The following is a 13,348-nucleotide window of genomic DNA, read 5'->3' as shown; positions in this document are numbered from 1 at the left end:
CTAAGTAATATAACATGATTGTCCTTACACAGGGCAATGAATTATACTTTGAAGGGATTTAACTGTAATATTTAAAAATAAACATTAAAAAAAAATGAAAAAACACATCAATGATAGTCAAATAATGTACTTAAAAAGAAAATAATGAAATTAACATGGTCTGTACATCTTTCATGTATTCATGAATACTTACTGAAGGCTTTGGTCCTCTTTTCTTTTTCTCTGCCTTCTCCTTTTCTTCTAGTTCCATGTTTTCTCTTTCAATCAGAGTAATTAAGGTGTTACACCTCCTCTGGAGTTCCTGAGTTATAAATTTACATGTTAAACTTATATTTTTGACCTAAAAGCTGTCCAGATTTCAATTTTTAAACCAAGATTATGTCTTAAAAGGATAATATCAAATCATTCATACAAAGCTCATAGTTTAAACAAAAACAAGCAAAAGAAATTTATTTTCATGTAGAATCCATGCTATGAGGATTAAAAAACAACAACAACAAGATACGTGATGCTTTTACTTCATACTGGTGTATACACTTCACAAATCCTTCCTACATTTAGGAACTGAAGCAGTGAAAATGAACATCTTGGAATATAGGCAATATTGTTACTGTCTGTGGCTGAGAACTCCGTGCCATTTATATCATAAATTTTTAAAAATAAATAGTACATAATTTGAGAGTCAAAATCAGCTGGAACTTTAATATACATAATCTTTCCCTTAAAAGCATCATTAGAGCCAGGCCCAGTGGCGCATGCCAGTAATCCCAACAGTTCAGGAGGCTGAGGCAGGAGGACTGTGAGTTCAAAACCAGCCTCAGCAAAAGTGAGGCACCAAACAACTCAGTGAGACCCTGTCTCTAAATAAAATACGAAATAAGGCTGGGGATGTGGCTCAGCGGCCAAGTGCCCCTGGGTTCAAGCCCCTATACTGCCCCTCTCCCCTCCAAAAAAGATCATTATTAGAATTAAAGTAGTAAAAGTAGCACATGCTACCTTTCCCAATTTTGGAAAAATGGCCATGGACACCTGATGAGTTCCACCTCTCTCTCTATAGCAATCTATACAGCCTCCAGAAAGGGTTAAGTCTGATGCAGAAGTAGTAAACGACACTGCAGGAAACAAATCCATCTGAACCAAGGTAACAACTCCATTACTTACAGAGCAAAAGTAATTCTTTTCTTGTAATAAATGAAACTTTTACATAGACACCACAAGACAATCATTTCTAAATACTGTATAGAAGATACCATACAAGGCCTAGAAATATGTGCAATAAGAGATAGAAGGTAATAAACAACATTAAAGTTTTCTCCTTTAACAGGTATAGTGTGGCACATACACCATCAATGTATTACAAATGTGTGTATGAATCCTCTTGGCTCCTAGACAAGAACTATGTATGCCTCAATTATTTTTCACCAAGGGGCTGTGTGTGTGTGTAACACATGTATGTGTGTGTGTGTGTGTGTGTGTGTGTGTGTGTGTGTATAAAACACTTTTGTGTGCTATGAGACATGCTAGAAAGTAATGCAGTTTTCAGCCCATACTATTATATGGTATGTGACACTCTGACTTTCATTACAGTCACCACACAATCATTATTCCTAATTACTCACCTAACTGCTTCTATTTAAAAAGACATAGAAGAGTTTTCACCTAATTACATATTTATATGGTGTTTTATTTTACCTTCAAAGTAGCTCCATGTTAATTACAACATTACCCTAATTTGGGTATCACAAAATAGTAGCCCTTCTTGTTATCCTGTGAAAATTTTTTTCCATTGGTCAAGTATGAAAACACTGCACACTATCCAGTGCCATGTAGAGTGCCAATATACCTCAAATACTCTGAGAAATCTTACTAATATTTAGACTTTGCTTTCCTAGCACGTCTCAAACCTAAGACCAGAGCACCTATTTTTACATTTTCATCATCCTGCAGAACACAAGTTAAGGTTAAAAGTTCAAAAGTGATGAAATAATGGAAGAAAAGGAGCAATCCACCAAACCTAAACACTTCTCTGAATTCTAATTTTAGGTTGTTAGAAATGGAGAACATTGGTCAGATATAGCCAGGCACTGATAATAAAAACAAAACTGAGCATTAAATCAGTACTAAATAAACAGTGCCTCACTACATTCAGCCATTTAAAAATAATCCAGATTCAGCATTTTGATGTACAAATGCCTGCATGCAAAAAGTCTTTCTACAGAAATCTGTCCACTTTCAAAAATCAAAGTCATCATCACGTTCAAAAGTTGAAACTGATGGCAACAATGCCTCCCACTTAGTTACCAAATTAACATTAACATCAAAAATTAGTCCTATTATATACTGCAATGTTAAAAAAATACGATATATTAAAGAATTAGACCAATAAACATTTTGATAATAGGTTTTTAGAATGTGGATGTGATTAGTTTTCTAAGAAAATGGTTTAACTTCTGATACTACCAAAAATTATAACAAAACTACATCTAAAAATAATTTTAAGTTACCTTAAGAGGACATTTAGTCTAAACTCTGCTACACTACACAAAAATCCTGAGCACTCACCATTGCAGTTCTGGACTTCAGAAACCAATCAAATCTGAACTGAGGAGAGTTGCGAATACACTGTCGCAACTCATCATAAACATTTTCCTTGTCAAACCCAAGCTTGTGAAGCATACAAATCAGAAAACGATCCTCTTCTTCTGTATAGTTTTTTCCTTTGTTAGTACCGTATGATATTCTCAGCTGATGAAAAGGTGCTTTGTATCGTCCAATCTATAAAAGTCAGATATTATATATAAAATATAAATCCTACATAATTGTATTTCAAATTCAGCTTTATTCTAATTAGCTTGAAATGTTATATTTCAAAGCGAAATTTTTTATCCAGAGAACCTCAAAGGCATTATATAACTTGTGTCCTTCAAGTCTTTATAGTCCTATTATTACAAAGAGAAATACAGACTCAGACTTACTTATAATACTTAAGAAGGAGTTAATCTTGATGCTCTGACCCAGGTTAAGTCAGTCTAATATGACTCAGGTAAATTATGTAACATCTACAACGTCTGAATGTTTTACTTTGAGGAAATTTTAAATGTTAAACCTTCACTGCTTTTCCTTTTAAAAAGTTACGTTAGCTTTCATATTTACAGATAGTAAAATTTTTACTAATGTACAAAGTACCTTTGTATCAAGTGCTTTTTTGATACTTATTCTTCTCTGAATTCTTGCCTCTCCCCTTTCAATCTGAGCCATAATCTTCTCTATATCCTGGAGCTCATTGCACCTTTCCCAGAACACAGCTATAGAAGAATAAAAGTTGGGCAGATGGGATGAGTGAAGGAAGCATACGTGTTAACATGTATGTTGTAATTTATTTGCAAAGGACTAAGAAACATTTCCAATTATCCCACACTTAATACTAGAAAATCACTTAAAATTTTTCAAGTTCCTTAAATGTGAGAAAAGATAAAAAATGATTTAAATTATCTACCAACTCAAACTCCACTCGTCTAAAATTCATACTTACCACAGCATAACTACATATATTCAATCTGATAATTCCAACTACCTCAAAAAACAAAAGCACACTACTACTTGAGAGCTGGTAGAAAGAAATAAATTAAAAAAGCACAAAAAAATTTTTAAAAGCGCAATTATTCTGTGTTCTATTTTGGCTTTCTTGGCTAGTTTAGAGTTTAAAAAATATTAAACAATTATTTTAGGGAGGGGGACATTTTTTATTTGTTTTAAAAAGCACAAAGCAAGGCACTAAAATGGAAAAATTAGCTGCTCAAAACTATTCAGAATAAAAAACTCAGAATAAGGAAACAGGAAATTTCAAGAGTTCTTTTTAAATTCTGCAAGCCTTATAAAATATGTATTAAAGTAATAAAAGAATTACCAGAGTATTCAATGACTTCTTCTGGAGTTTTTCCTTCTACTTCTCTTGCTATATTTTCAATATCATCACGACCCCACTTCTCATTAGCTTTGATAAACTGGTTAAAATCTCTCTTATTCCAATTGGTAAATCCCTACATAGTAAAAAAAAAAAAAAAAAAAAAAAAAATATTTCATCACAGCACATTAAACACGGGAAAAATGCTATTATACTTTACCTATCCTCCTGAATATTACATAAGAAGTTTTCAATTGCTCGTAATTTTTCTTTATTAAGTTCTTTTAGAGTGTGAAGTTTCCATGTACACTTTAAGCAAATGCAATACCTACTGCTTGCATAACCAATTAACTCCAAGTTGGAGAGAGTAAAGTATGCTGCATGAAAGGGAGACTTTCTGCTGAACTTCAAAGGACTGTTGAGTTTGCCAGAAAGAGTAAATAACATAAGCTAAAGAGTAATGGAAAGCTTTTCAAAGAACACTCTGAAAGACCTTAAATGAATCCCATGTTTAAAAAACAGCAGGTTGAAGTTTATAATTGAGAACGATAACTTGGTAGCAATGTGGAAGATTAACAGGATAGATGGGAACACTGAAAATAATGTGTTCAAAAATAATACCCACTCTACCAAGTGCAAATCTATATTCTTCTCAACCACCTCAACAACTAATGACAATTAAAATGTAACATTTACCCATGTTTTACCATTTCCAATTATTCTATCTCCATAAGCAGAAACTTATACTTTGTATGCCCCAACACAACCTCACAGGATATTTTATAAAATTAACTATTATTAACTTTTGTACTGATTAAAGACTGTACCTGTGTCAGAAGCTTCTCTTTTTCCTCTAACTCTTCATCATTAAGAGGCTCAGCTTCATCAATTTTAAGTTGCTCTTCTTTCTGTGCCTGTGCTGCATTAGGTAAGTCAGGACTTCGAGGTACCTAAAAGATCAAACAATACATTTTAAAGAGCATGTGGTGACTTACATTCTTAATCAACCAAATAACACTTCACAATTTTCAATCTAATCGCTACATACTAATATCCTGCATTCATTACATTAAAAATTTAAAAAAAAAATTAGTCATAAAGTTTTTTCCTTTCCTTTTAATGAAAAATAATTCAAAAGTTATGTGCTAGACATATACAGCTAGGATACAGTAAATGATGTTCTTTCCTACTAGGCTCAAAATAGTTAAGCAAATAATAGTGTTCATATACTTCATGGTTTCAGGGTGGAATAGGACATAAAATGGAGAACTGCAATTACCTTGTACCCAATAGTTTTTCTGTAATACAGAATTTCTTTTTCCAGTAATTCAAACAAACGTGGGGGAAAGAACTGGAAATCCTGAACATTGGGTTGTTTTGGAGGTCGTGGAGCCTATAAAAAAGAAAAAGAATGTTGTCCATTAAAAAAAAAAAAAATCTATCCCTAGTTCTCATTTCATAAATCATGACAGCTAATTCTCCAAGCAACTCAGTGCATCTTTCAATAAAAGTGAACTGACAGTAATCAAATTTTAAATGCACAACCTAAAATTTAAATTTTTAAGACTTTATTGTAAGAATGTTAAAAAAAACATATTTTCAAATTTTAAGATATTTTGATGCTATGGCAACTCACCTTGGGGGCTTTAGGTTCACTAACACGAAGAGCTTCCCTGAAATAGGCATCAACAGCATAGTTGGCTTTTCTTTCTCGTTTGGGTGGTTCAATCCACTCTGTGAATGCAATCTAGCATGTGGGAAACAATTAAAATCATCAACTTTTATTATATAAAATAACAAATTGTGATTGAGTGATGTTTCTAAATTAAAAGATACTGAAAAAATACTGGACTTTTAAGTTCTACAAGGGTAGAAACTACAATGTTTTGCTGGATACCATGTAATTAACACATAAGACAGTGTGTCCAGTAAACAGCACAGACATTCAGGAAGTGTTTCTTGCCCAAATGAATAATTCTGTTGGATGTGAGGGAGGATGCTAAAGAATGTATGCTATGACCCAAATTAGGAGGAAAATGGAGAAAGATATTTAACCTAGAAAAACTTCTAAAGACATATTGTGCCCAAATGTTAATAAGGAAAACTCTAGGTAGAATTATTTTTTCTTCTCTGTAGGTATTTTCCAATTTCTATATTAGCCAAGTATACTTATGAAATTAAGAAATTGTTCCTTTTCATTATTACAGAGCAAGTCTGTTAAAAAATCAGCTTGTGACTTTTTTGACATTATTTTCAATTTCAAATATCCCAAACTACTGTATTCTCTCCAAGCAAGAAAATATTTCACTATAAACATACACAATAAAAACTTGATTACATGAACTTTAAAAGCATTTCAGAGCTTACCAATGTTACATTTTCCATAATGAAAAAAATTTAGGTACATTCACATACATCTAATTTAAAAATTACTGTTTAAGACACAATTACAAGGTATTACATTTAACACTTAAAAGTTCAGGTTTCCAGAAAAAGAAAGCTTCTACATCTCTTTCTAAAATACCTTTTGTTTTTCTCTGTAGTCTTCTCCTTCAAAGTTATAAACACTTGATTCTGTATCCATTGTAAAGTTTCTGAGAGAGCTTTCACCCATCTTGGAGAGTTTTTCATTCATCTCTGCAGTCTAGATAAAAGCAGCAACAAATAATAAGAAAAAAAGTACTAGGCATGCAGTCAAAATGAAGTTAGAACTTTACCATATACAAAAGCTGCTTTTCACAGGAACACAATTATCTATGAATTCACAGAACAATAATTCCTCAAATAGTTTTGATGTAAAGCATTCATATTAAAAGCATTACCACTTAATCTGCATCTCACCTTCTTTGCACCTCTTTCCAAAATACCATCGATATCTTCATCAGTGATCTCACTTTCCTTTGAGGCAAATACATGCGTTGCCCCATGTCGAATCATTTGAAGCATCTCATCTTTTCCAATTTTGTTCAGATTCTGATCCACCAGCCTCCCTGAGAAAAAGTTTGTGTCGTTTAACATCAATCAAACAGACTTTATTTTACTGGAAACCTGAAATTTTAAATGTTAGATGCAATAACTTATACCTTTGTCTCAAACATCTATCATTTTCTGTTTACCAGTAATCCACATCTGATCATTTTCTTAATATTTTTAATATCAAATTTTAAGCTGGTTTATGATTTATGTAATGCCACCTACTGCATATTATTTCAATGATAATCTTTTTTTGTGGGATAAATACACTATTTGAGAGTCAAATTACTGGGGAAGAAAAAACTCACAAATTTCAATATAAGTGAGCATTATAAACAAAAGAAGTTTCTGATGATTAAAAGATGTTATTGCAAAACCTCTTAAGTCAGGTTTTTCTTAGAAAAGTGAAATACAAAAAACTTTCATGTACTCTAACTTTAGGTAAGAACTGATTATGTAGCATCAGCTTCTGAAAACTTCTAGATCTGAAGAATTTTAACTTAGAAAATTCTCCTGAAAATTTATTTTGATCACAGATGAAATCGGCATTAATAAATGAAGACCTTCAACTGGTCTTCAATTTGGCCAACCATGTAATTTGTGTTTTCAAAAGTACAGGCATCAAAATTGTGTTGTCCTTAAAAAGCTGATCTGGAATGAGAACTCCAACTTTCCTTTAATCAATCCAAAATAATATTCCATTTTTACCCTCTAACCTATTCAGTGTCTCACTCCCCCACACTAAATTATAAAACCAGAAAGAGAACACTTACCAACTTTATTCATCAATGTTATTTTCAGCACCAAGAATAGTGTCTGCCACCCAGTGGGTGCTCAATAAATAGTTTTTATTCTTATAAAAATAAAATAAGACACTCTGATTTTTCTTCTTCAGTATCTCCCAGAGTAAGCAACAGTACTTATAAACCATAATTACTGTAGCTCTATTTAATAAGTACCATGCTAAGTGTCAGCTATTATGTACATATATTCCATCTAATCCTTAAAAATTCTAAGCAATAGTTACTTTTTATTCCTATTTAGTAGATTAAATAATGGGCTCAGGTAATGGAACAGCTAACTTGCAGATCAATATTCAAACCTCAACTTTCCTGAGCCCCAAGTCCATCTTCTTAGTAACAAAATTAAGACTTAATCTCTGAAATAAAAACCATCTTTTTGGGTGCTAGCTTGACTCAAAAGGTGAGATTTCTCCTTTAAAAAAAGACAGTAACATCTATCAATCCAACTTAGAAAATTTTTAAAGTTCTAGGGCTCACCTTGTTGAATGACAATTGAATCCAGTCTGAGCTTCATCTCAGCCCTTTCTACTATTCGTTCTTCTACAGTGTTATCAGTTATAAAACGGAACACTCTGACTGTCTTGGTTTGCCCAATTCTATGTGCTCGGTCCTAAGTGAAATAACATGTTATTTTGAATATACTTTGAAAGTCACATAAATAATATATGAATGTGTATACTGATAAAATTAAAATATCCTTAAGATATTGTAAATGTAAAAAAAGCATCCAAAGTAAAAATAAATTCATACTATTATTAATATTTATTAAACTCTCAGTTTTCATCAAATTAATTGGCTATTTCATAAGGAAAACTTTGGATAAGTTTTTATAATTTTTTTTTCTTGGATTTAAATTCAAATTTTCATCTACCTAAATCAAAGCTTCCTATTAGAAAAAGAAGTGACATGAAAAAAATAAATTTCACTAACTTAAAAACCCTATTCTTACCATAAATTTGCTAAGCATAAGAATAATTTCCTGATCCAACCAGACACTACCATATACAGGCACAAAATTTAAGCATGTAAAGTGACAGAAAGGCTAGGTGCTCAAGAAAGTCGTTTCCCTTTCTTCCTAGGATACAACTGCACTCTCATTTACCAACTCCCTTGAAGTTAAGCAACATTTCAGTTCTAGCCAAAGAACGTGGGAGCATTTTAGGTCTGACCCACTAAAAATTTCCTGGGTAATTTTCGACTTTTCCCAATTTTGCCATCAGGGTAGAGAGGATATAGCAGATGACTTCTAAGCTGGGATAGAGTCATAAGATGGACATAACCTTAGACTTAGTTGGAAGATGGTATTCAAAATACCTTCACTAAACCATTAGGTCAGAGAAAAATAAAATTTACTGGATTTAAGACATTGATACTGGTAGAATTAGCTTGCCTTTAACTAAGATATCTATTAAGCACAGAATGTTTGTTCTCTCTTACCATAGCCTGAAGATCTACTTGGGGATTCCAATCTGAATCATATAAAATAACTACATCAGCAGTTGCAAGATTGATGCCAAGACCACCAGCACGTGTGCTTAACATGAAAACAAACTTGGTGCTATTTGGTTCATTGTATGCATTGATGGAATCCTATGAATATAAAATAAAGTGAGCATCAGAAAATTATTTTATCTGATGTTTTTAATCTCTCCTCCCCAGAATTTCACTTACTTGTCTCTCATCATGGGGTGTCTGCCCATCCAATCTGCAGTACTCATAATTTCTCCACATACAGTAATCTTCCAAAATGTCCAATACCCTGGTCATTTGACTGAAGATTAGTACACGTGATCCTGTTGGAAAATAAAATAGCCCATTATCAGAGGCTTCAAGAGTAGAAAAATCTATTTAAAATCTAAAGCTAACCAAAACTAAGACTAATAAACTACACCTTCATTTCATATTACCTATTTGGTTATAAAGCAAAATATGACAGTATTAACTATTTAAACCAGTCATTTCTTACCTCTTTTCCATCATGACACAAATAAAAAGGATAATATTTGGGTAGTACACTAAGGTAAACAAAAAGGCTATTTGTTTTCAGTTTGGGAGCTCCTGCCATCCCAAAGCCTGAGAGAATCACTAACTTGTTACCTCACAGATATTTAAAATAATCTTCCACTAATCACAACTCTCTCATTCACAAGGCCTCCCATATCCCACAATGGATGCCAAATATCCCTGGTCTCACTCTAGTTTTAAAGAACAGTTCCAATCAAAGGACCATAAATTTATGCCTCTTATCTACACTTAAGTCCTTCATTTATTCACCATGACTCAAATTAAGTGGCTGCCTATCATTTCTTCAGTCTTTGATAGAATGTATGAAGACGACACAGGGACCACTCTGAAAAAAATAATGATTATGAAATGATCCCATTTTCAGAAGCTGACTTACAATCTGCTATCACCATACATTTTGGTAACCCCAATGTATAAGGATCTTTATTTTCCCTACAGAGTTTAATATAACTCACATCAATACCTGACTACTCCTATCAAGCTCCTGCCATTCCTCCCAAGCAATCTGATTGCTTTGCTGTCAAAGAAAACATTTTAGAAACATAATCCCACACTATTCACACAACTCTTGTGTTTGTTATATAGTCAATATCAGAGAAGATTCAGCACACAGGAGATTCATCAACTAGGTCAATTATCTTTCCCACCAAATCATACAGAAAAAAACAAATTTGAAATGATTATATATTTGATATTATGTAATCATTTGATTTTTTTCAAAAGTGATATTCCTCATCTTTAAGAGCTATATAGTGAATAATTTACAAAATACTATAATGTCTGGGATTTGCCTCAAATAATCTAAGAAAAGAAGAGTAAGTACAGCATAGATTAAACAAATTTTACATAAGTTATAACTGCTAAAAAACTGGCTTCACACTAAGTTCTCCACATTCATGTAATTTCAATATACTTATACACATACTAGAGATATACATCCATTTTTGTATTAAAAAAAGCATACTATAGAAAAAAAAGTTGACTCCATGTAAATTATATTTGATTAAATTTTTAAAACCAAATAATTGAAAAACAATACCATGAACATGATACCATTATCTAACAAAGGATGTGGGATCTGTGTAGGGATAGAAGGGGCATTGCTAACATTTTAAGATTAAAAAGCTGAAATTTCTAGGAAAATATGTACAAAATGTCAAATCAGCTGGACATGGTGGCCCATGCCTGTAATCCCAGCAGCTCAGAAGGCTGAGGCAGAAGGACCAGAAGTTCAAAGCCAACCTCAGCAACTTTACCAGGCCCTAAGCAACTCAGAGAGACCCTGTCTCTAAATAAAATGTAAAAAGGGGCTGGGGATGTTCCTTAGTGCCCCCAGGTTCAATCCCCAGTACAAAAAAAAAAGAAACACACCCAAATCCAGGAATTGTGTCTGCCCCTACTACTTATTACCTTCTAAGACCTAAGGCCTAAAATTAAGGGGTGAGGAGAACTTAGTTCAGATAATAATGGGCAGAAATTTTAATGTTCCATACTTTGACAAAGCATCAGAGCTGTCATTTCAAAAGTGTATTGTTCCGTTAATTTTAACATCAGAATTTTAAGTTTCCATTATTTCTCAATTTAATGCAAGTAACAGATACCTTGTTCTTTTAATTTAGGAAGCAACTTGTCTAATACCACCATTTTGCCACTGTTGGTAACTAGATGCATATCTGTTGTATAAGGTGGACCAGGTTCGGCTCCATCAAAGAGATATGGATGATTACAGCATTTCCTCAACTGCATCAGGATGTTCAATAACCTCATCTTGTCCATCTTCCCTGCTGAGTTTAGTATGTCTATATCCTTCATTAATATTCGAGTATACCTATTGAAAAGAAAAGTATTTTAAGAGGACTAGAATGTTCCCTGACCGATTCCTGCCACTTAACATAATTAATTCCATTCCCCACCTCATCCTTGAAATAACTAAGAAACAAGTCATCAGTTTCTAAGGTATGGTTAAGAATCCTTATTGCCCATAGTGTGCTACTGTCTATACTTATGCCTTGGACCTTGAGGACATCACTATTTTAAAAATACAAAATAGTCTCCTTGGGTGGAATTAAAACATAGCAGTATAATACATTATTGAGTAATTATAAATTTTAAACGTAATTTTAGTTTCTAGTCTTGCAACAGAAAGTATCACTGTTCATCTACAGTTATGCACTACATAATGATGTTTCAGTCAAAAAGCAGCATGTACCAAAGCAGTCCCATGAAACTACATCATCTAGTGACTTCAAAGCTTTGGGTAAATACCCTCTATGATATCTGCATAAAATCACCTAAACCACATTTCTCAGAACTTATCTTGACATTAAATGATGCACAACTGTCCCACATACCATGTACCTAGTGCAGCATTTGAGTAAGAACCCTAACACCTGAGAAGGGAGAAACATGAGAGGATAAGGCACGTTGTGAGAATAAGATGAATAGAATAAGATTTTAAACATCTGCATAAACACATAGGGAGAGGGAGATATGAGTTCTGTGAATCTACAATCACAGGTAAGGCAAATTATGAAAAACCATGAATGCTTACAGAGAATTTAGACACTGACCTGCAAGAACAAGTAATTGGTCTAAACACTGAAGTTTCTGTGAAAATTTGACTCCTCTGAGCAAAACAACTTAAGCAACCTAAGTTATCTATGCTTACCCTCAATCCTGGAGCACAAAAACTACTCAAGGCTAACTTCATCATCATTCTGACTGATGCAAAATTCACTCATATGTTTAACTAAAAAAGATTTGTCTTTTGTTAGCAATGACTCATTCATGTTTTAGTTCCATATATGGAATACATACAAGACAAGTCTGGTATCTTCACTACCCTATAATAGCCTTTCAAAAGTTTTGAGAACACTAAAGATAACCCATCTTCTATAGTGGACCACTCTTTCTCAGACAGTATGCTCAGATCTCTGTACATTCCTTCAGCCTTTTTGCTACTCCGGCATTTTACAAATATGATAGTGAATATACTTGAGATATGGTAGGATCTAGTAAAGTGGGCAGCTCTAAGCTTCGTCCTTTGAACACAACTTGTATTAACATATGTAAAGTAAGAGTATCTTTTTCTATAGCCTCTTTACACTATTGAATTCATGCTGTACTTTCTATTTATAAAAACAGATTTTATATATCCATAAAACTTTTAAAAAGAAAAAAATATTTTAAAAATTAACAAGGTCTTCAACTTTAACACTGCCCTATACAAATTTGTAAAAACAGCTATCATGTATCATCATCATCATCATTTCTCAAAAGGATACTTTATTCTGCCTAAAATAAAACTTTGGTTCAGAATGGAGTCTTTTAAACTAAATACATGTAGCCTTAAGGAATAAAAGGAAGCACTTAAGTTTTATATCTCTATAATCTACAATTTCATCAGAGGCTGGCACAAATCCACGATCCAATTATTTATGAACCACCAAGTTAACCAAGCCTATGACTCCCATTTGTACCACCATAGTTTCCCTTTTAAAAAAAACAAAGTAGAGTGGGCTGGGGAGATAGCTCAGTCGGTAGAGTGCTTGCCTTGCAAGCACAAGGCCCTGGGTTCGATCCCCAGCACCACAAAAAAAAACAAAGTAGAGGGTTTTACATGTATTGTTTAATTAAGTCCCAA

General features: G+C 33.0%; 1 protein-coding gene across 1 annotated transcript in view; it reads right to left on the bottom strand.

The window, feature by feature from the left end:
- Window positions 1–13,348, bottom strand: part of Smarca5 (SWI/SNF related, matrix associated, actin dependent regulator of chromatin, subfamily a, member 5) — a 32,670-nt gene that overhangs the window by 1,666 nt on the left and 17,656 nt on the right. The window contains exons 11-23 of the mRNA XM_047566655.1: window positions 11,307–11,533; window positions 9,352–9,473; window positions 9,118–9,270; window positions 8,158–8,290; window positions 6,746–6,894; window positions 6,429–6,548; window positions 5,541–5,651; window positions 5,184–5,297; window positions 4,732–4,854; window positions 3,908–4,040; window positions 3,187–3,305; window positions 2,563–2,775; window positions 194–301 (exon numbers count right to left, since the gene is read on the bottom strand). Coding sequence (XP_047422611.1) covers window positions 194–301; window positions 2,563–2,775; window positions 3,187–3,305; window positions 3,908–4,040; window positions 4,732–4,854; window positions 5,184–5,297; window positions 5,541–5,651; window positions 6,429–6,548; window positions 6,746–6,894; window positions 8,158–8,290; window positions 9,118–9,270; window positions 9,352–9,473; window positions 11,307–11,533 — 1,825 coding nt within the window. The remainder of the gene's footprint in view (window positions 1–193; window positions 302–2,562; window positions 2,776–3,186; window positions 3,306–3,907; window positions 4,041–4,731; window positions 4,855–5,183; window positions 5,298–5,540; window positions 5,652–6,428; window positions 6,549–6,745; window positions 6,895–8,157; window positions 8,291–9,117; window positions 9,271–9,351; window positions 9,474–11,306; window positions 11,534–13,348) is intronic.

Source organism: Sciurus carolinensis, chromosome 10 (genome assembly GCF_902686445.1).
Source record: "Sciurus carolinensis chromosome 10, mSciCar1.2, whole genome shotgun sequence".
NCBI classification, from domain to species: domain Eukaryota; kingdom Metazoa; phylum Chordata; class Mammalia; order Rodentia; family Sciuridae; genus Sciurus; species Sciurus carolinensis.
The sequence above is the reverse complement of the archived record's forward strand: the minus strand, read 5'-3'. Positions and strand labels throughout refer to the sequence as shown.